Source organism: Eutrema salsugineum, unplaced genomic scaffold (genome assembly GCF_000478725.1).
Source record: "Eutrema salsugineum unplaced genomic scaffold, Eutsalg1_0 scaffold_13, whole genome shotgun sequence".
Classification (NCBI taxonomy): Eukaryota; Viridiplantae; Streptophyta; class Magnoliopsida; order Brassicales; family Brassicaceae; genus Eutrema; species Eutrema salsugineum.
Window position 1 is genome coordinate 5282013 of NW_006256885.1, and position 20389 is coordinate 5302401.

General features: G+C 41.3%; 6 protein-coding genes across 7 annotated transcripts; 3 read left to right on the forward strand and 3 right to left on the reverse strand.

The window, feature by feature from the left end:
* Positions 1–134: 134 nt before the first annotated feature.
* LOC18025082 (protein PHOTOPERIOD-INDEPENDENT EARLY FLOWERING 1) lies at positions 135–9066 on the reverse strand. 2 transcript variants are annotated; one of them, XM_024160005.1, is made up of 20 exons: positions 8542–9066; positions 8325–8405; positions 8131–8238; positions 7965–8045; positions 7777–7865; positions 7557–7693; positions 7406–7467; positions 6964–7099; positions 6744–6818; positions 6601–6662; positions 6392–6514; positions 6215–6253; positions 6011–6079; positions 5855–5917; positions 2718–5775; positions 2501–2565; positions 2361–2431; positions 1444–2227; positions 708–1216; positions 135–596 (listed from the first exon to the last, which is right to left on the reverse strand). In XM_024160005.1, the coding sequence occupies exons 1-20, from the start codon at positions 8638–8640 to the stop codon at positions 218–220; spliced, it is 6090 nt and encodes a 2029-aa protein (XP_024015773.1). In that variant the 5' UTR covers positions 8641–9066; the 3' UTR covers positions 135–217. The 2 variants fall into 2 exon arrangements, with proteins under 2 accessions (XP_024015773.1, XP_006407291.1); XM_006407228.2 differs by having other exon boundaries at positions 7406–7473.
* A 309-nt stretch (positions 9067–9375) lies between these two features.
* On the forward strand, positions 9376–10936 carry LOC18025083 (peroxisomal 2,4-dienoyl-CoA reductase). Its single transcript, XM_006407230.2, has 5 exons — positions 9376–9657; positions 9760–9919; positions 10045–10217; positions 10318–10540; positions 10633–10936. Exons 1-5 carry the CDS (start codon positions 9472–9474, stop codon positions 10785–10787), a joined length of 897 nt encoding a protein of 298 aa, XP_006407293.1. The 5' UTR covers positions 9376–9471; the 3' UTR covers positions 10788–10936.
* Positions 10937–11135: 199 nt separating this feature from the next.
* LOC18025084 (phosphoglycerate kinase 1, chloroplastic) lies at positions 11136–13467 on the forward strand. Its single transcript, XM_006407232.2, has 6 exons — positions 11136–11623; positions 11718–11795; positions 11882–12142; positions 12258–12575; positions 12847–13005; positions 13086–13467. Exons 1-6 carry the CDS (start codon positions 11204–11206, stop codon positions 13293–13295), a joined length of 1446 nt encoding a protein of 481 aa, XP_006407295.1. The 5' UTR covers positions 11136–11203; the 3' UTR covers positions 13296–13467.
* A 23-nt stretch (positions 13468–13490) lies between these two features.
* LOC18025086 (probable ubiquitin-conjugating enzyme E2 23) lies at positions 13491–14579 on the reverse strand. Its single transcript, XM_006407231.1, has one exon. The coding sequence runs from the start codon at positions 14577–14579 to the stop codon at positions 13491–13493; it is 1089 nt and encodes a 362-aa protein (XP_006407294.1).
* Positions 14580–15323: 744 nt separating this feature from the next.
* LOC18025085 (pentatricopeptide repeat-containing protein At3g12770) lies at positions 15324–17700 on the forward strand. The gene is made up of 2 exons (XM_006407233.2): positions 15324–15452; positions 15558–17700. Exons 1-2 carry the CDS (start codon positions 15413–15415, stop codon positions 17600–17602), a joined length of 2085 nt encoding a protein of 694 aa, XP_006407296.1. The 5' UTR covers positions 15324–15412; the 3' UTR covers positions 17603–17700.
* Positions 17616–20112, reverse strand: LOC18025087 (DCN1-like protein 2). The gene is made up of 11 exons (XM_006407234.2): positions 19861–20112; positions 19566–19627; positions 19249–19385; positions 19098–19156; positions 18988–19011; positions 18629–18711; positions 18468–18532; positions 18304–18353; positions 18117–18218; positions 17973–18032; positions 17616–17870 (listed from the first exon to the last, which is right to left on the reverse strand). Exons 1-11 carry the CDS (start codon positions 19861–19863, stop codon positions 17745–17747), a joined length of 771 nt encoding a protein of 256 aa, XP_006407297.1. The 5' UTR covers positions 19864–20112; the 3' UTR covers positions 17616–17744.
* Between the last annotated feature and the right edge of the window lie 277 nt (positions 20113–20389).

Genomic DNA, 20389 nt, shown 5'->3' on the forward strand with positions numbered 1-20389 from the left:
AACTACAATGTAAACTAGTCTGAAGCAAATGTAGAATTGAATCATATTTGAGACTCAGTATATTTGAGATTCAATATTATGATGGAAACACAAAAAGCTACGAAGCTGGTCATTTCATTTTCTGCCTTACACAAGATCTAGCCCATCCGAGAGTTTTTAAAAATGGTCATCTACAATCATCAGCATTTTCGCCTGCAACTTTTACAAAAGACCTCTACTACTCTATTTCTGAGAATTCGGAAGCTAATGGGCAATCATCAAGGCCTAAGGTTAAGGAAGGATCATACCAATGTGAACAACCTATCATCTCTATCTCTTCTGCAACCACCTTATCTTCTTCCTCCTCTTCCCTATCCGCAGGTGTGAAATCAAACTTAAGATTCGGGTCATTTGGCCTTACCCATGCCACTTCAAATTGCTCTGCTGCTGAGAGTTTCCGCTGTTTGCTTTTTGTAGACTTGGGTGTGTCGGAGGCGGATAGCTTGTGCTTCCCAAGGGACTGTACTTTCATTCCAGTTCTCGGCTTCAGATCATTTGCAGGGAACGTATTTGAAGCCCATCCAAATGAATCTTCAATACAAGCATTCGAAGCATTCCTACAAACAAGACCACCGATACTTAAGTGACTGTCTACTACTCTAAGAATCACCAAAAGCTTTTCACATGGATAAATCGAAAGAAAAACAACATTTATTAGAGTTCCTAACCTGTAACGGTTCTCTGCAGCAACCCGAGATGCTTTTAGCTTATCTTCACCTGAAGGGTCATTCACATTATTCAATGATTCTGAACCATCAATAGATAGCCTTACGATGGGTGGAAAATGAGTCGGGGAATCATCATTGCCACGTGGGAATTCCAACGTTAGGTCTAATCCCACTTTATTGATAGGTAGATCCTCCTGTAATCTAGAACGGGAAACAGTATCGAGTGGCTGACTCATACTTGAGTCCTGGAGAGCGGATTCTAACAACTTGCTACTTAAGCTGGTGATCTTCATCCCTTGAAAAGGTTTTCTACCTAATTCTTGAGTGTGATTCGCAGAACCCATAAACTGTCTGTTGAATATGGGACTATTCAAGGAGAGCATTTGATCGTTCCCAGTGCGTGTCGACGTCTTCCAAATTGATGATAGCAAGCAAGTAAAATGTTTCTGAAGGAGCATCTCCGTATCTTGCTGCTCAGCTGCAACATTTAGAAGTGCCCGAATATTTTCCTGCACCAAAATGAGATATTAGTGAAAACCATCTCCTTTCCACCATAATCTTCTTCAGTTGACTAACACGATCCATTTGCAATACGAATTACAGAATATCCTTAGTTCATCACTACTTTAAAACAAACTAGTAAGTAGCTAATAATCTGTCTCTCTCTTGTATCAATTTCACGAACAAAACCTAGATCTATGCACAGAACCTAATGCTACGGCGTAATCAACCTTACCTCAGTGACTTTAAGGAGAGCCTTCCCAGAACCTGTGTTGAGGTTCTTCTCGTTTACTACATTGTCGGAAGCAGACAAAATATGTCGTTGGATAAGCTCTCTATATCTCTCACAGCAGTATGCAGGATGGCGATACCGTCCTCTGTAGGCCCCACCAGCTGCCATTCCATAAAGAGTCTCGCTAACCAAACTCCAATTAGGCCCATATTCATGAACCATGGCACACAATATAGCATCTTCCTGAGGCAACCAAGAATCAGGCGGCGGGACACAGTCTCTAGACCAAAGATTCCCTTTCTTCAACTTCTCTGGCTTGATCATAAGAACACGCTTTATTGGCATGGAAGTGATGGATTTTTTCCCTATAGTTTTACCCCTGTTTGCCGGTTTCAATTCATTATCAGCAGCCATACTGTCAGACGGCTTTGACGGAACGAGTTCATCATGCGGAGCACTTTGTTCCTTGTATTTGATATCTGAATGTGAGAGAGACTTCTTGTGCTTCTTCGCTTTCTTCGTTGAGGTCTTCTCTTCTTCAGTGTCAACGATTAATTCTCTTTTCTTGCCTTTCATACGCCTGTGAAAATGCGGTGAACCCATGTCTGAGTCACTGCTACTCACATAGCCGCATTCTTCATTATCATCATCAGTCGTAATTTCAACTTTCACCACTGATTTCACATGTTTTGATTCGGCAGCCAGAGATCCTTTCTTCAGGGATTTATATTTGGCTTTCTTCACCTTTTTCTTCTTCTTAGGTTTAAGTATATGGGCACTTTCGTTCCTGTGGAAAAAATGATTTCAACCAATATCTCGAAATCAGTGCTTGTCTACCAATGCTGACATAATAATTTCTAACAGACTTGTCCTAGATAACCATATTGACAATGAGCTGTTTGAGTTCAAAAGTATCTTACAGTGTCAAATCCATGTCAGCCGCCTCTGCAGCTTCCCTCTCTCTAGCTTCATTTTCCAAATCTTCCATCAACTACAAAGATAAGTAAATACGTGACCAAGCTGAAATGCAGGACATGGCAGATGCATCAGTTAATCTTACCTGGTGCTGAGCTAAAGCTTCAACTTGCTGCCTGTACGCCTCGGTTGCAAAATCAGCATCCCATTCTGAAAATAGCATTAACATCTCATGTGAGAAAAAAAAAACAAAAAACAGCCTACGAATTCAATTAACATTATACATCATCGGCAAGGTTCATTGTCAATTACGTAGAAATAAGAGTTGAATGATTGGATGGAATGGAAAAAAATACACTTACTCTCATAAACAAGAGGCTCTTCACCATCATCAATCTCAGCTTCCATTTCCTCCTTGTACTTCTCAATGTGGTCAAGTTCCCATTCTTTCTCTTCAAATCCCGCTTCATTTTCCATTGCAGCCTCAACAATGATGGGGTCCCATACCTCCAAAAATCTAATCGCATATCTATCAATAGGGCGCAGCTGATTCTCAAAAGATGAGATAGCTTGTCCAGCAGCGGCGGCTGCCGCAGCCATTTGCTTGACATCATCCGGTACATCAGTATCTTCGTCTTGGCTTGAAATAGTGATGTCAGCTCTCTCATCCTTGTTTTCAGTCGGTAACAATGAGATTTCTTGTTTAGAAGACCCTGCTGCAGCTACACCTTGATCAGCAGGCTCATCACACTTAATGTCATCCTCATTTACTAGCTCATCGTCTTCTGGTCTCTCTACAGGTTCTTCGGTAAACTCTTGATTGTCCACAGCTTCTTCTTCTTCTACTCTTTTGAGAGCCATATAATCTGCTTCATCTTCTGCATGTTTTAAGGCAGCCTCAACATCTGCATCTGACAGAGGTAGCTCCGCCCCACATTTCTTGCTTTTTTGCTTTTCATCCTTCGTGGCCAGAGCCTTATGCCCGGAGAACAATTCCATGGGATCGAGCTTCTTGAAAAATTCAGTGTTATACTCACCATTCTGAATCACAAGGTTATCAAGCGCACGCTTCTGGTTTGCTTTCTTTAAGATATTCTCTTCAATGGTGCTCTCACTTATCAACCGATAAATATGGACTTCCCGTGTCTGACCAATCCTGTGGCAACGATCTTGAGCTTGTTGATCCATAGCAGGATTCCAGTCACTATCATAGAATATAACTGTATCTGCACCAACAAGGTTGATGCCAACACCCCCACTTCGGGTTGACAGGATGAAAAGAAAAATCTTGGGATTTGTGTTAAACCGCTGCATTAATGTCTGTCTCTCTTCTGGCGGAGTAGAACCGTCAAGACGCATGTAGGTATAACCGTATAAATTAATGAATGCCTCCAAGATGTCAAGCATCTTGGTCATTTGGGTGAATATCAACGCCCTGTGACCCCCAAATTTTAATTTTCTTAGTAAGATAGCAAGCTCCTGCAGCTTACCACAATCAAACTGTATCAGCCGCCTATCTGGAAAATATACTTGTCTCCTGACGATAGCAGGTCTTATTGGAGACAGAAGAGGTGACAATAGATCTGTAACTTTCTCCTTGTATGATGGACTGAAAAAAACAGGAGCGTCGCTTTTGCTGCACCAGCAAGCAGGTGAAGGCACTCGTGCAGCTGGAATCGCAAATGTGAAAGCTTCAACTACCTCAATTATCTTCTGAAAACGCTCAATCGGTGAAAGAACTATGTCAGCGAGCATAGAAGAATACATGTAAGATGAACAATTAGCTTTTAGATGGTGTATATCGTCAAGAGGACCCTTAACGGTTAAAAGAGTTCTTAGAGATGTAGAGTAAGTAGGCTTTCTCTGACATCTCAAAGAATTCCACCATGCAATTGCTGCTGCCCGATCCTTAGATTCTTTAACCCTTTCCTCAAAGACGGCCTTTCGAATTTCTTCAAAAATGTTCGTCTCTTGCAGATTTTTGCGGTTCATCAAGCTCAGAGGGATTACTTCTGGATTATCCTTCAAGTCCACGCGCTGCTTGATTAAATCTGGCGGCGTTGAAATAGCTTTGATCTCATCCCCTTCCCAAGCAGTCATAGAAAAATCAAGATGTGTGAATAAGAATCCCAGAGCCTCAAGATCGACCTTGGAAAATGGACTTTTCAATTGCAGTGAACAGATTTTCGAACTCAACTGCAAATCAATGCCAGCCATATCAAAAGAACTAACAATAGGCCGACCCTCAAAGAGATCAGGATGATTACAAACTTTCCGCAGTTGCATTATGATGCTTATCATCCCAAAAAAGCTTCCACTGTTAAGCGTAGCTTGTGTTTCTGTGCTTGCTATGAAGTCCTCATACAAGTTGCGCTGCCTCTTAGACAATCTACAGAAAATAACGTGCTCATGTTTCAGAGGAAGTTGTTTTTCCACATCCCTTTTTAGGCGCCGTAGAAGGAAAGGACGGAGGACATTATGTAAGCGATCAATAACTTCTTTGTTGATCTTTTCTTGTCCCTCCACCATCCCTGCTATTGGGTTACAGAACCAATCTTTGAATTCCTGGTGAGACTGAAACACATGTGGCATCAGAAAATGCATTAGTGACCACAATTCCATAAGATCATTTTGCAGCGGTGTACCAGTCAACAAAATTCTGCGTTTAGAATTGAAGTTCAATAGAGTTTGCCATCTCTGAGACTTCCAATTCTTAATTAAATGGGCTTCGTCAAGAATCAAGTACTTCCACTTCTTGCGCTTGAACATTTTACTGTCCTGAATAACTAACCTATAGGTTGTTATGCATACATGAAATGAGTTCAGCTTCATCCATCCTTGTCTCTTGAGTTTCCGCTCCTTTGCACTCCCGAAGTAGGTGAGAATTTTAAATGCAGGACACCATTTCAGAAACTCAGTTTCCCAATTAAGCATCACACTTGTTGGAACCACAATCAGATGGGGACCCCATATCCCCTTATCACAAGCAAGATGTGCGAGAAGAGCAATGGTCATGATTGTTTTTCCAAGACCCATTTCATCAGCTAGAATCCCGTTCAACCTTTTCTCATACATCGTGACAAGCCAGTCCAGACCAATGTGTTGATACTCACGCAAAGAATGCTTGAGAAGAAACGGCAATTTCGTTCGAACTTTTGTTGTGGAGTAGGTAAATCCAGTTGGCTGCGCAGATCTTGCTGCAGCTGCTGCATCAGCAATTTTATCACTACTATCCTCTGTTATTTCATTGGATATGCCTTCTACTTTCTCTGAGCATGGCTGCAAATCTGGCTTATATCCTGTTGAAACAACGTTTTCGTCATCTGAATTAGCTTGCTGCCTGATTTTGTGAGAGTCATCTTCAGAGAGAGCAGATGAATATCCTGAGTCATCTTCAGACAAATCCTTGTCACCAAAATCCTATCACAGGAAAGTTCAGTTACAAAAAAATAAAATAAAAACCACTGAACACAAGCACACATATGACTTAAAAGCATACCTGCTTATACCTTGCAAGCAATTCTTCAATAGGGATTTCACTCTCCTTCTGCAACAGAGCAATCTGCAGTACAGGGACAAGTTTCTGTTTGTAAAAATCTCTAGCTAACAATGTTTTCAAGTTACTAAAAATAAGAACAACCAATAGGCTTGTCACCTCGTCCACAGAGTCTTCATTATCTGCTTTTGCCAATTCCTCCTCAACGGACAGTGTCGTCTCATCATCCTGCACCAAAAGAGAAAATCTACAGCTTTGAATCCATATGTTCATTCATAAAGTTTCTTTGACAAGAGCCCAGGGGCCAAAGGTACGAGGATCAGAATAAAAGAATAAAGTCTCTGGCATTTGATAAAGGCTGACCTTTTCCTCACCAGTGGCAACAACAAAGTCAACATCTTCCTGCACATGTTGGAATACAACAGTAAAACAGCAAGCTCAGCATTTGCAGTCAGAATCAGATAATTTGTGTAATTGCAGAGAAGAACATGGTTAGGGTCTTCTGACAAAGGATACACAAAGGAAATCAGATACAGTTACCTGTTCGTCGTTGAAATCATAGGTATGATCTTCCTTTTCGGACTTCACAGAGGCAGTTATTGTGCCTGGCTCCTGGTCATGTGAATGGGTCTCCGATATTGCTAAATGAACTCGGCTATCATTCTGAAAATGAAGGATAAATATTACATCTGAGCTAGATTTTTCATGATAAAGCAGACAACGGGATTTTAAAAAGACATACAACTTACAGAACGACGAACACTTGGGCTCCCTTCAATTTCCTCAGAAGCTGTAAGATTGTTCTCGTCCGCTGCAAATGTCAAATGGAAAGAGGAAGTCAAAGAGCAGTTGCATTGCTTCAACTACATTATAAGGGCTTAACACCGCTCACCCTCTATGTGCTCTTCACCAACTGATGCCAGATTAGCTTTGTTTTCTTCTTCTTCCGGGCTGGTTTCTCGGCTAACTGGGCATCAAAATCAAACTCTTACACAATAAGAGGATGCAATTCAAATAGTTGACATTTAGGATACAGCTTGTATAATTCAAAATAAAATATGACAAAACGCAGGAAAAAAATCAATGAATATCGAGTGTATAGTTATGCCAACCTCTCCCAGCAGTATAACGTCTGAGCAGCTCCTCAACTGGTAGATCCACTTCATTTTGCAAGGCATCCAACTCTTCCTGCCTTTCCTGTTTGGTAAAGTGTTTCTCGTCCTCCTCAATAGTATCTTCATCGTCTTCCTAAGTGTAATTGTGGGTTAGAAATGAGATATGGAACATATTACTCTTCAAATGAACAGAGATACATAATGAATAAATAATAAATAAACAATAAATCTCTACAGAAACTATTCAAAAATAGAGCACAACTAATATGTTGGGTGCAGGCTGATTTCATTTGTCTATGGGTATCATATTCCGTACAAATAGAGCATGAACAAATTATTCCTCATCTTTTCTTTAAGGTGCAGGTAGATTCAAGCTGTGATACACATTATCTACGGATAAGTGGGAAAATAATAATTTAAATTATAAAGTGAAACTCACGGACTCATCCTCGGATTTTAGATCATAATCCTCATCAATGTCAAGAGTTCCTGGATCCAGACCTGCAGCTACCGTGTCAGGAGAGTTGTTAGGATACAGCTCACATTTGCTTACAGTAAACATATGCGATGTTGAGTAATGTGGTGCTCACAAGCATTCAACTCCGAAGGTATCTCTTCTGCCCTTTCCTCATCAATTTTTGATTGAATAGCCAGTAGAGTATTTGGGGAGTTGTTTTGGCCAGGTTTTAAAGGCTCCACTAAATTTTCTGCCAACATGGTTGAGTACCTAACACAAACCAACAGGCTAAATTCAAGTCTTTGAATATGTTCCAGAATTAAAAAACTATGAAAAGAAATTTCCATAGTAACCTCTCGGTCTGGCCTAACAGAAACTCAAGTTGCTTGTCCATAGCCTTCTTCTTTTTCTCATTGCGTACTAGCTGATGCTTGTACAATACCTATAAAGTTGCCAGTCCACACAGAAAAACAAGTTCAGATACTCAGAAGTAATGCAAACCTTAAAATTCAAGGCCTGGGAGAGAAAATCAAAGAATTACCAGCTTCTCAACTTTCATCCAAAACTTCTTTACGTCTTTTGAGATATTAAGGGCTACTTTGCGTAGTCGTAGTTCTTCCTCCTGTAAGAAGCAATACTTTCACTTGAATACTAATGCTGGAGTATGCAACTATTCTGAAAGAGTAAAGAGAGGATGAGGAGAGAACCTTTAGCTTCCTTTCTTCCCTAGATGCCTGATCTAGCATGCCTTTGCTGGCCCTCAAAGCAACCCTCTTCGCCTGCGCCAGCTTCCATTTCCTCTCAGACTCAAAGTCCTACATAAGGTCACAAATTAGTAGAGAAAAGACATGCATGCATACCAATTCTTGCTGAATGATCAAACCAGCTAGCCTTCTATTACCTTAGACAGCCAAAGCATCTCCTCCAACACATGATCCCAGTGAGTTTTAGGTCGGCGTGGTTCTTTAGGAGCTTCGAGCGTCTGAAAGAAAAAAATACAGAACCGTTTACACTTCAATAAACTCGAGGTAAACGGGTCTTCGAAATCGTGATAACTCAAAAGTAGAATAACAAGAGAAAGATGAAGACAAACGAAAACTAGGATCAGGAGCTGTAACCTTCTGGCGCTTAGCTCTGGAGTCACTATCAGGTTTGGATTTTGCACCTTTAGACGCCATTACTATATCAGGTTTAGATTTTCCACCTTTGGACGCCATTACTAACGCCTCTTAAGCCGATCGTACAAGAAAGCAGCAAAAAGGGAGAAGAAGACGACTAGTGACTGCACAAGGCCCATGAAATTAGGGTTTCAACTTCTGCGCGATAAACTCCGCGCAACGAATCCATATCGAGGTTGCGTCACCAAAAACATCACAGTTAAATCTCGGTTTCAAATCTCAAGCTTTACGACTATATACCGAGTAATCTAGGTAAAAGAAAAGCTTTCCGAATAGAATGGGAGCGATTGCGTTTTTTGTTTTTTATCAAGTCTCTTCACTTTATTGTTACTGAGAGGGGACGATGTGATTTCAGATCGACAAAAAAAATGAGGGAGATTGCGAAAGGTCTAAAAACAGAAGAAGCTTCGTTGTGAGAATTTTAATCGAGAGGATGAGAGAAGCTTCAGATAGAGAGAGAGAGAGCGCGCGGCGCAGATAGATGAAGAAAATCGAGTCAAAAAAGAGGCAAGACTCGTAACCCTTTTTAAAAAAATGAAAAATATCTTGTAATTATTTCCTGTAAATATTTAGGATTGTATACCATATGTACATTCAATAAAATTAAGAATTAAAACCCAAAAAATTGTACTAGGGAATGCAAAATAACAACAAATGCTAATTATAAATCGTCATTTGTAAGAAAATGTAATATTCAGTAACTAATAATTTTTATTTTAGTAGGATTATAATTTCTTAAAATGCGGAAAATAATAAACCAAATTTGGCAGGAGGTAGGTGGTGGAAGTAAGTAGAAGAAAGACGCGAGTGGCTATGGCTTGACTTTTATATTTTTGTCATATAGCTTTTGCGAGTTGCGTGTGGTGGTTAATGGATTCTCCGTTCAAGCCAGATGTTCTTAAAGGTAAGGTGGCTCTCATCACCGGCGGCGGATCTGGCATCGGTTTCGAGATCTCCTCTCAGTTCGGCAAACATGGAGCTTCCATCGCCATCATGGGTCGCCGGAGACAAGTCCTCGACGACGCCGTCTCTGAGCTTCGATCTCTAGGAATTCCGGTAATTTCTCGATCCTCGAATCTTTGTTTAATTTGAGGATGAATAAGAACTAGTTTGATTGTTGACTATCTCTCCCACACTCTCTCTTATCAAATCCAAAAGGCAATTGGATTGGAAGGTGATGTTCGTAAGGCAGAGGATGCGAGAAGAGTCGTGGAATCAACTTATCAGCATTTCGGTAGGATCGACATCCTCGTTAACGCCGCCGCCGGGAATTTCCTCGCCGCAGCTGAGGATTTGTCTACCAACGGCTTCCGAACAGGTGAATCCATCCACCTTTTCTCATTTTGAGGAAGAATGTGAGTTTTCTTTAGTTGGTCAGATTTGAGTGTTGTTCTCTCTGTAGCTGAAAGGAAACGTTTTTTGTTTTTGGGGTTCTTGTTGCAGTTTTGGACATTGATGCAGTGGGAACATTCAACATGTGCCACGAAGCACTCAAGTATCTAAAGAAAGGAGGTCCTGGGAGGGACTCATCAAGCGGAGGCGGTTCGATTCTCAACATAAGTGCTACTTTGCACTACACAGCTTCTTGGTACCAAATACATGTTTCTGCAGCCAAGGTATTATTAACTCAATTCAGCATCTCCAATTCAAAATGCCAACTATATGTATGCTATTGTAGCAAATGGGAACTTGAGGTTATTTTGAAACTTGAATCAGGCTGCAGTGGACGCTACAACAAGGAACTTGGCATTGGAGTGGGGAACTGACTACGAGATTAGAGTGAACGGGATTGCACCAGGCCCGATCCAAGGTACACCTGGAATGAGTAAACTTGTACCTGACGAGATTGAGAGCAAAGTCAGAGAGAACATGCCTCTCTATAAACTTGGAGACAAGTGGGATATTGCCATGGCTGCACTCTACCTCAGCTGTGATTCTGGTATGTGAGTCACACTCTTTTTAATTAAAGATAACATTATATAGTAGAGATGGTTTAGATGATGAAAGCATTTGCGTGATTTGGTTAAACAGGGAAATATGTGAATGGACTGATAATGCCGGTAGATAATGGACTTTGGCTTGGCAAACCTCGCCATTTGCCCAGAGAAGCTGTGAAGCAACTCTCTCGTGTGGTGGAGAAGAGGTCCAGGACCAAGCCTGTTGGTCTGCCGACCAGTAAACTCTAAAGGCATTTTGGGTTTCACATCTCAAATAAGTGTGTTGTTAGGTTATTGTATTGAAATTGATGGTTACATTGATAACAAAAATTGCATAATGAGATTTCTGTAGATCAGAGTATCTATGCACAATAATAAAAGGATACAATGGTTACGAAGGATGTGGATTTATTTAGAAAAAGATACAATTAGAGGGAAAAACAACATGCGTTGACACTCACTCACTCACACACACACAAAAAAAAAAAGCAAATCCGAATATGATTGAGCAAAAGGTAAGGAAAAACTAATGAAGACTTTTGAACCTCTCATCAACGATAAGAGATAAATATTCCAATCTCCTATAAGCTCCTAAGAACATCGTCACTCTCTCTCTCCCCCTATTTTTCTCATCTTCTGATCCTCTTCTCTTCTTCAACACTCACATGGCTTCCACCGCCGCAAGTCCCGCCTTTTCACTCCTAAAGTCCACCGGCGTCGTCGCCTCCTCCGCCTCCACTCGCGCACGCGCTTCCCTTTTGCCCACTCCTTTTACCTCTGTCTCCGCACGCCCTCTCGGCTTCTCCGCCGTCCTCGAGTCCCGTCGCTTCTCCCTCCACGTCGCCTCCAAGGTTCAGTCGGTGCGCGGAAAAGGTAGCAGAGGAGTTGTTTCAATGGCGAAGAAGAGCGTCGGGGATCTGAGCTCCGCTGATCTCAAGGGGAAGAAGGTTTTCGTGAGAGCTGATCTCAATGTACCTCTCGATGACAATCAGACAATCACTGACGATACCAGAATCCGCGCTGCCATTCCGACAATCAAGTATTTGATCGACAATGGCGCTAAAGTCATCCTCTCCACTCATCTGGTAAACATTCCCACATTCCATACACTTTTGAAGTTCCTCCATCGCTTGATCCAAAGTTAGATAATTTTTTCATGCGTTTGATCAATCTTTTCAGGGAAGGCCAAAGGGAGTCACACCAAAGTTCAGTTTGGCTCCTCTTGTCCCAAGGCTGTCTGAGCTTCTTGGTATTGAGGTAAAATCTATATTTTTTTTCTCACTTGTCATCTTCGCGTGGAAATCAATCGCTTGGAGAGTTTTTTGAGGGTGAATTCGTTGCAGGTCAAGAAAGCTGACGATTGTATCGGCCCGGAGGTGGAAAGCTTGGTGGCTTCTCTTCCTGAAGGTGGAGTTCTCCTTCTTGAGAACGTCAGGTTTTACAAGGAAGAAGAGAAGAACGATCCTGAGTTCGCCAAGAAGCTTGCTTCACTAGCTGATCTCTATGTCAATGATGCTTTCGGAACTGCTCACAGAGCTCATGCTTCTACCGAGGGAGTCACAAAGTTCTTGAAGCCCTCAGTTGCTGGTTTCCTTCTGCAAAAGGTGATATTTTGATTTAAGAGATTCCTCTTTCCTTTGACTGTCGATTGAACATTAAAGCACCGTTGCTACAAATGTAACCATGAAATTTTTGTTTACTTCCTCTCTACATCTACAGGAGCTGGATTACCTTGTGGGCGCTGTTTCTAACCCAAAGAGACCATTTGCAGCCATCGTGGGTGGTTCCAAGGTCTCGTCCAAGATTGGAGTTATTGAATCGCTTCTTGAGAAGTGTGATATCCTTCTTCTTGGTGGTGGAATGATCTTTACATTCTACAAGGCACAAGGTCTTTCAGTTGGCTCGTCCCTTGTTGAAGAAGACAAACTTGAGTTGGCTACATCTCTCCTTGCCAAAGCTAAGGCCAAAGGAGTCTCTCTTTTGTTGCCAACCGATGTTGTGGTTGCTGACAAGTTCGCTCCTGATGCCAACAGCAAGGTCTGTCTCTCTCATCTCGCCATTGCTTAAAAGCTTGTCATTCTAATCTCTTGGGCGATGGTAGTTAAAATAAAACTGAGGAATGGGTTTCTGAAAGACTTTTATCTCTGCTGAGGTCGGTGTTTTAGGGTAAACCCCATCTGAGTGGTCTAGTGAATATAAAGAAAAAAATTGAGAATTACCAAGAATTAGTCCTGGGAAAATTGGGTCTAAATTGGACATTGCTTGAGCTGTGTGTTCTGAGTAAAGTAAGTAATGTGGATGTTTGTAGGTTGTGCCTGCATCCGGAATTGAGGACGGATGGATGGGATTGGATATCGGTCCAGATTCTATAAAAACTTTCAACGAAGCTCTGGACACAACACAGACAGTGATTTGGAATGGACCTATGGGAGTTTTCGAGATGGAAAAGTTTGCAGCTGGAACAGAGGTAAGAAAATGTTTCATCATAGAGTAAAACATATGATAGATGAACATGTTAGGTGAAGTTTGGGATTATGGTTGTTGCAGGCGGTTGCGAATAAACTAGCAGAGCTAAGTGAAAAGGGAGTGACAACGATAATAGGAGGAGGAGACTCAGTGGCTGCAGTGGAGAAGGTAGGAGTTGCAGGAGTGATGAGTCACATCTCCACTGGTGGTGGAGCAAGCTTGGAGCTCTTGGAAGGCAAAGTACTTCCCGGTGTGATCGCCCTTGATGAAGCGATCACAGTCACCGTTTAAAACTCACCATTTTCATGAGGCAAATGCTGTATACTTGTGAGTTTCTTTTGCTGTAAATCTACCTATCCAGAACTTGACTTTTTATTCACTACTTTTGGGCCAAAGATTCATTCCCCGGAAGAGAAACTCATATATTAAAATTCTGAATAAAATAACAAAAGGTAAGAAAAAACATGGACCTGAAACTAGTGATTCCTAATCGAAAAACGAGAACTTGCTCAAGAGGTTTTGGTATTTGGATGTCTTTTTAATATCATCGAACCTGCTAATTATGGTTGGGAAATAGGGAGATGAAGAAGAGTAGTAGTAGTCGCTTTGTGAACACTCCTTCTCCTTGTATCTCTTCAGCTCTTCTTTAAGGCCACTGTCGAGAAGATGCTCACAATACGCTTTATTGTCTTCAAAGGCAACATACGTCTTCAAGAACATTGTTTTATCCCTCTCCTTTTCCATGTCCATCTCGTCCATCATGTTCCGCAGAATCAAAGGTCCCTTCTTCCTAAAATGCCCTTTCACGAAATCCTCAAACCCCATGAGCGGCCGTTTCAGCATATCCAGCATCTGATGACATGACTTGTTGGTGTTCATCATCACAATCTCTTCAATGTAACGAAACACATCTAATATGCTGTATCCATGTTTGGATCCCGATGGGATTAGGGTTTCAGGGGTACTCAAAGGAAGGCCATAGGGATGGTAGAAGAATTCCGGTGCTTGAGATGGATAATTATTAGGGAACTTAAGGTCGAAGAAGAACAAGCTGTGGCTCTGATCAGTTACAGCAACTCTCATCAGCTCTTTTCGTTCACGATAAGTTCTCACAAAGAAGCTGATTCCTTTCCAACCATCTTTCTTCTCCCTCGAGTCTAACTCTCTCTCTAGAATCCCCCACAGTCCCTCTACATTACCGTTTACGCAGAGGCAGAAGCAAGAGTAACAGCAACGATAGTTGTAGAAGTGATGATCTCGTGGAGCGTCTCCATCAAGAGCTTCGAACTTCTTAAATCTCTTGAAGTTTAAATCCACTTTGTCTCCCAACTCCATGATCTCCTTCTCGAAGATGTCAATAATGAAGTAACTGGAGTGTCCCAAGTGAACGATGTCACCAACTTCTTCCTCCGATCCAGATTTAGACTCCGGTATAACTTTTTGGGAAACTTTCTCAGCACGTCCTCTATATCGATCTGATTTTGACCTAGATAGCTTTGCAAGTGGTACTCTAGGTTTACTTGCCAGATCATCATCATCAGAGTCGCAGCTGAATACATCAACACCTTTCGTCATGACTTTTGTATAGCCTCTCGCCGAAACTAGTGTTGCTAATACTAATTATTTTGCTTCTCTCTTGGCTTCTGTTCTTCCTCCCCTTGGTATCGTATTTATCAAGGAACTATCTTTTTAAGCGCGTTAAACTAATGTCGTTTAGGTTTAGGAAAATAATTAAAGAATTACAGTGGAATCTGTTACTTGTTTAGATTCTGTACAAGATATAGTTTTTTTTTTTTTTGTTAAATATAAGATACGATTTTGATAGCGTAATTTATGTGATTTTATTTATTGGTTGTTTTCCTTTTCAGTTATGTTTGTAATTTTCTGAATATATTCTTCCATTTTTCTTTTCAATTGGATTTAAATATGTTATTGGCATTATCCTCACTACTTAAAACCGTAAGTATCAACCGAAGAGTTGAGCGGAATAGACCGAACTCAAGTAAAGCGGCACTTTGTAATACGATGTAAAACAAAAAGTTAGGATAAACAAGCAGGGACACAGCTAGTTTCGGATTCAAAAGTCCTTTATGACAACAAACACACTGATATTTTGATTAATCATAAGTAAAAACTTAGGAGAATGTGCCCAAGTCACAAAAATACTGTATATACAAGTTTTTCTCACAAAAACCAAAGAATCTACATTAAGAGATAACTCGTAAGTATTTTAGTTGAGCTAAAATAGACATTGACATGTGTAACTGTGTAAGAACCAAAAAAACAAGATGTTATGTCTGTTAAAAACTAAAGAAAATAAAGGAATGTGTTAAAATGATGGAGATGGCGAAGACTTGGAAGAAGAGATAAACAAAAGAAGTCAGGAGGACAGAGGAATATCATTATCAATGTCTGAAGCGTCTCTTCTCGCTTCTCCTTTTCTCCACTGTAAGAACTCTTGTTTCTCAATTTGTCGTTCTTGTATGTCGGATTTGATCCTATACCAACTCACAAGTGACACAATCTGTTGAATTTTTTTTTTCTCTGGTGCAGCCAATTCTGGAATCCATTCCGATTCTTTCTACGCTGCGCTTATCGATGGTTCCACTCATAAATCTCAGTTGAGGCAAATCCACGCACGTTTACTGGTTTTGGGTTTGCAGTTTAGCGGTTTCTTGATCACCAAGCTCATTCACGCAAGCTCTTCCTTTGGTGACATTTGTTTCGCACGCCAGGTGTTCGACGATTTACCTCGCCCTCAGATATTCCCCTGGAATGCAATAATCAGGGGTTACTCCAGAAACAATCTCTTCCAAGATGCTCTTCTCATGTATTCCAAGATGCAACTCGCTCGGGTTTCTCCTGATTCTTTCACTTTCCCTCATCTTCTTAAAGCTTGCAGCGGTTTGCCTAACCTTCAGATGGGTCGTCTTGTTCACGCTCATGTATTCAGGCTTGGATTTGAAGCTGATGTGTTTGTTCAGAACGGTCTTATTGCCCTGTACGCAAAATGCAGGCGTATGGGCCAAGCAAAGACCGTGTTTGCAGGACTGCCACTGCAAGAGAGAACGATAGTCTCATGGACGGCTCTCATTTCAGCTTATGCTCAGAACGGTGAGCCTATGGAGGCTCTCGGGATTTTCAGTCAGATGAGGAAGATGGATGTGAAGCCTGACTGGGTAGCCCTCGTAAGTGTTCTCAATGCTTTCACATGCCTGCAGGATTTGGAGCAAGGGAGATCTATTCATGCTTCTGTTGTGAAGATGGGTCTCGAAACAGAGCCTGACCTGCTCATCTCTCTCAACACCATGTATGCAAAATGTGGCCGAGTCGCCACTGCTAAGATTCTGTTTGATAAGATGAAGTCACCTAACTTGATATTGTGGAACGCAATGATCTCTGGTTATGCGAAAAACGGTTATGCCAAGGATGCTATTGATATGTTTCATGAGATGATCAATGAAGGTGTCACACCAGACACCATCTCTATAACATCTGCCATTTCGGCTTGCGCTCAAGTAGGCTCTCTTGAGCAGGCTCGCTGGATGGACGAATATGTAAGCAGGAGCAACCTCGGGGATGACGTTTTTATTAGCAGTGCTCTAATCGATATGTTTGGCAAATGCGGAAGTGTAGAGTGCGCGAGATCCGTATTTGACCGAACACTTGACAAGGATGTTGTGGTTTGGAGTGCTATGATTGTTGGGTATGGATTACACGGACGGGCAAGGGAAGCAATCAGTCTGTACCGTGCGATGGAACGTGGTGGAGTGCATCCCAATGATGTCACTTTTCTGGGAGTTCTAATGGCTTGTAACCATTCAGGCTTGGTAAGAGAAGGCTGGTGGTTCTTCAACAGAATGACTGATCACAAAATAAATCCGCAACAACAACACTATGCATGCGTCATTGATCTTCTCGGGCGCGCTGGTCATCTGGATCAAGCTTATGAAGTGATCAAGTGCATGCCGGTCCAGCCTGGTGTAACGGTTTGGGGAGCGCTCCTAAGCGCGTGCAAGAAGCATCGCAATGTTAGACTAGGAGAATACGCAGCTCAACAGCTATTCTCAATAGACCCATCCAACACAGGCCATTACGTGCAGCTCTCTAATCTGTATGCTGCAGCACGTTTGTGGGACCAGGTTGCAGAGGTGCGAGTGAAAATGAAGGAGAGAGGATTGAGCAAAGATGTTGGATGCAGCTGGGTTGAAGTCAGGGGAAGGTTGGAGGCTTTTCGAGTCGGTGATAAGTCACATCCAAGATATGAAGAGATTGAGAGACAAGTAGAGTGGATTGAGAGTAAACTCAAGGAAGGTGGATTTGTGGCGTACAAGGATGCTTCATTGCACGATCTCAACGATGAAGAAGCTGAGGAGACTCTGTGCAGCCACAGCGAGAGGATAGCGATTGCTTACGGGCTTATAAGCACACTCCCAGGGACAACACTGCGGATCACAAAGAATCTGAGAGCTTGTGTGAACTGTCACGCCGCTACAAAGCTTATCTCGAAGCTTGTGGGTAGAGAGATTGTTGTGAGAGACACGAATCGATTCCACCATTTTAAGGATGGAGTTTGTTCGTGCGGTGATTACTGGTAACAACAGATAGAAGAGCAATCGTTGGACTCATTACGCTAAAAAAACTTGATAAGTCTGAAAGTTGGAAAGCTTAATTATTTGATCATCAATATGAAGATTGTGACAAGAAACACAAGTCAGGAACATTGTAAAATAGAGCTGGCTACTTCTCCCAGTTGGCTGGTGACTTCTCGACCACGCTCTTGTCATACAAATACTCAACAAATTCATCGATGAGGTAAGGCCATGCTCCTTCTGCATCGTAATTCGACAGCATCGGATTCACCGTCTGCATCCCAAACAACTGTCTCAATCCATGTATCAACACTATGCCATAGTTGCAATCAAAGAGTAAGCTCAATGACATAATTGTATCTAGTTTTTCTCTTACCCTCGCAAATTCCAGGAGCTGTGCCCATGTGTCCTTAGATATGGCCTTGTTATGACGATCCTGAAACAAAAGTGTATCAGAAGCAACACAAATATTATAAGACCATGCCTTGATGATATATTAAGCTCAAGAATGTTTGTTTACCTGCAAGAAATCACACCAGTGATTTACCAGTGGCCACTCTCTTTCTGCAAAGAGCAACTGCCACATCCCAATCGCTGTATCTAAAGCAAGAGACTTCTGCCCCTGAAACATTTTACAGTTTTCTATTTGTCAGTAGCACGTAGAAAACAACTCTCGAAAGCAACGACTTCAGATCACGCTTTTTTACCTTCTCTTTCGCCCATCCAAAAGCAAAGTTGTATATTTCATGGAACTTTTCTGAACAAGATAAATACACAAGAAGAACATTACACGTATGTCAGCCAACATGGAATTTTCCATAAATCAAACCATAAAACAGGATAAAGAATGATCATTAAATCTGCTTCTTACGTTCATCTTTAAGCTCAGAGCGCATAAATGACAGTTTTTCCTGCAACTTCACAATGGAATCTACTCTGCCATCAGAAAATAAGTGCTAAGTTAACCTCCGCACCGAAATGTCCTAAAACAGGCCACAGCGTTAGATAGCATCAACACTAGAGTTAACTCACCCTAATGCCTGTAATCCACCAACAAATTCTTCCTTCGAAAATTCACATGCTGTGGCAGCATTCATATGCCACGAAAGAACCAACTGAAATTGGAGTAAGCACCCATTCAACTAAATGTCCAGAAGATGAATAAAAAGAACTAAGAGCAACCAGTGAGATTCTAATGAGTTTAAGACCCCACTTTTAATCTGTTCCTACGGAATCTCCATCCATGGAGATAGCATATTCTCATCCACTTCAATTTTGTCACTCTTAACGGTTCAAGTCACTCCCTCACAATGTACTTAACTCATTGGGTGGTTTTAAGGAAGAAACACATGCACACAAGCAAGTTGTATGAGAGGTTTCAATAAACATACCGTGACAATGTCTTGGGGTTCCACCTGGATAAAAGAATCAAGTGAGTTGTTATTAATGCTACGTAAGATACACCACATTAATCTTTACCTTATTCAAGAAGATAAAATACCTGAAGATCATTACACAGCACCGAGATACCATCCGCTAGAATCATATCAGAGTATGGGTCTGCAGAATGTAATATGACATTATTAAAGCATAAGGTACACCAATGATATCAAACGTGGCTTTGATCAACTCAAGAGCAACAAATAGCTTGCCTTTATATCTATTGTAGAGCTCCTCTAAGCGTCTCATATCAGCATTGCTTCTTGGCTGGGGCTGGCTGTAAAACACATCAAACGCTGCTTCGAGGTGCCAATCGCTGGCTTTAAGAGCCTGAAGAGCATTCTTCTCACTGCCCACATTATAAGCAAGTCACCAAACAACAGTTTGAGAGTTATGGACAAACCCAAGAATGCTGCAAACGCGTTTGCTCTCAAACTACAGTTACTAGTTACTGTTTTGGCCTTATATAGAAAAAATTCTACAGTAAAGTAGAAAAAAAAAGCCTGCTTTTGGAGATAGATCCAGTTACCTAGCTCCTGTGATAGCCACGAACTGCTGAAGTTTATCGCGGTTGCTTCTGCTCAGCTTATGCTGCACAAGGAAAAAGGGACCATATGATTATATTGAATTACCCACTAAAATGACGATAAACCACTGAATCGCAAAAAAAGTAAGGGGCTTTTGAGTGTTTCAATTCGACTTGGACGGAATTATCAAAACCCAAAAGCAAAAAATAATCAAAGCTTTCATTGTCAGATACAAAGATGAGTGGATCCGCAAACACAGAGAAGACAAATAAAGTAGATGGATGAGAAAGCGCGTACCATTGTGTGAAGAATCCGCTGGAGAGAAAAAAAAAACGAAAGCAAAAACCCTAAAACAAGGTAATCAAAGACGAATTGGACGTTGTTGTTGTTGTTGTGTCTGTGTCTCTCTCTAAGTATATATCTACCTATCGCCCCAGCGAAGCGAAGATATGTGAGGAGAGGAGAGGAGTGACTCACGAAGACTCGAGAGTCTCTCACGATTGCTTCTGCTTTCTCACTTTCCTCTGTCCGGCAAATGTTTCCTTTTTTTTTCTTTTTCTACTCTGATGAATTTCCCTTTCATTTATGCGAAGACTCGGTTTAATCAAATCGGTACATAGTAAAATATCTCCGTATTACAAATAGACCGGAAAATTTGTATTTCGGTATTTTTGCAAACCGGTACATTATCCATGTTTTGCTAGTAAACCCAGCTGGGTTATAGATACCGATATACCGTATACAAGTCATTAAATTTCTGATCTGGTAAATTTTCATACAGTATATAGAAAGTGAATATATTCAGTAATTTATTTTATAGTTTGTA

Coding starts and splice junctions, on each gene's coding strand:
- LOC18025082 (XM_006407228.2), bottom strand. CDS start 8,640: ATGGCGTCCAAAGGTGGAAAATCTAAACCTGATATAGTAATGGCGTCT. Junction 6,515..6,600: donor GCCCAAGTGTTCGTCGTTCT/GTAAGTTGTATG, acceptor CTTCATTTTCAG/AATGATAGCCGAGTTCATTT. Junction 5,918..6,010: donor ATGAAGACTCTGTGGACGAG/GTGACAAGCCTA, acceptor CCTGTACTGCAG/ATTGCTCTGTTGCAGAAGGA.
- LOC18025083 (XM_006407230.2), top strand. CDS start 9,472: ATGGATTCTCCGTTCAAGCCAGATGTTCTTAAAGGTAAGGTGGCTCTC. Junction 9,658..9,759: donor TTCGATCTCTAGGAATTCCG/GTAATTTCTCGA, acceptor CAAATCCAAAAG/GCAATTGGATTGGAAGGTGA. Junction 10,218..10,317: donor TACATGTTTCTGCAGCCAAG/GTATTATTAACT, acceptor AACTTGAATCAG/GCTGCAGTGGACGCTACAAC.
- LOC18025084 (XM_006407232.2), top strand. CDS start 11,204: ATGGCTTCCACCGCCGCAAGTCCCGCCTTTTCACTCCTAAAGTCCACC. Junction 11,624..11,717: donor TCATCCTCTCCACTCATCTG/GTAAACATTCCC, acceptor CAATCTTTTCAG/GGAAGGCCAAAGGGAGTCAC. Junction 11,796..11,881: donor CTGAGCTTCTTGGTATTGAG/GTAAAATCTATA, acceptor AATTCGTTGCAG/GTCAAGAAAGCTGACGATTG.
- LOC18025086 (XM_006407231.1), bottom strand. CDS start 14,579: ATGACGAAAGGTGTTGATGTATTCAGCTGCGACTCTGATGATGATGAT.
- LOC18025085 (XM_006407233.2), top strand. CDS start 15,413: ATGTCTGAAGCGTCTCTTCTCGCTTCTCCTTTTCTCCACT. Junction 15,453..15,557: donor CGCTTCTCCTTTTCTCCACT/GTAAGAACTCTT, acceptor TCTCTGGTGCAG/CCAATTCTGGAATCCATTCC.
- LOC18025087 (XM_006407234.2), bottom strand. Junction 18,354..18,467: donor CTCTGAGCTTAAAGATGAAC/GTAAGAAGCAGA, acceptor TATCTTGTTCAG/AAAAGTTCCATGAAATATAC. Junction 18,219..18,303: donor TTGGATGGGCGAAAGAGAAG/GTAAAAAAGCGT, acceptor AAAATGTTTCAG/GGGCAGAAGTCTCTTGCTTT.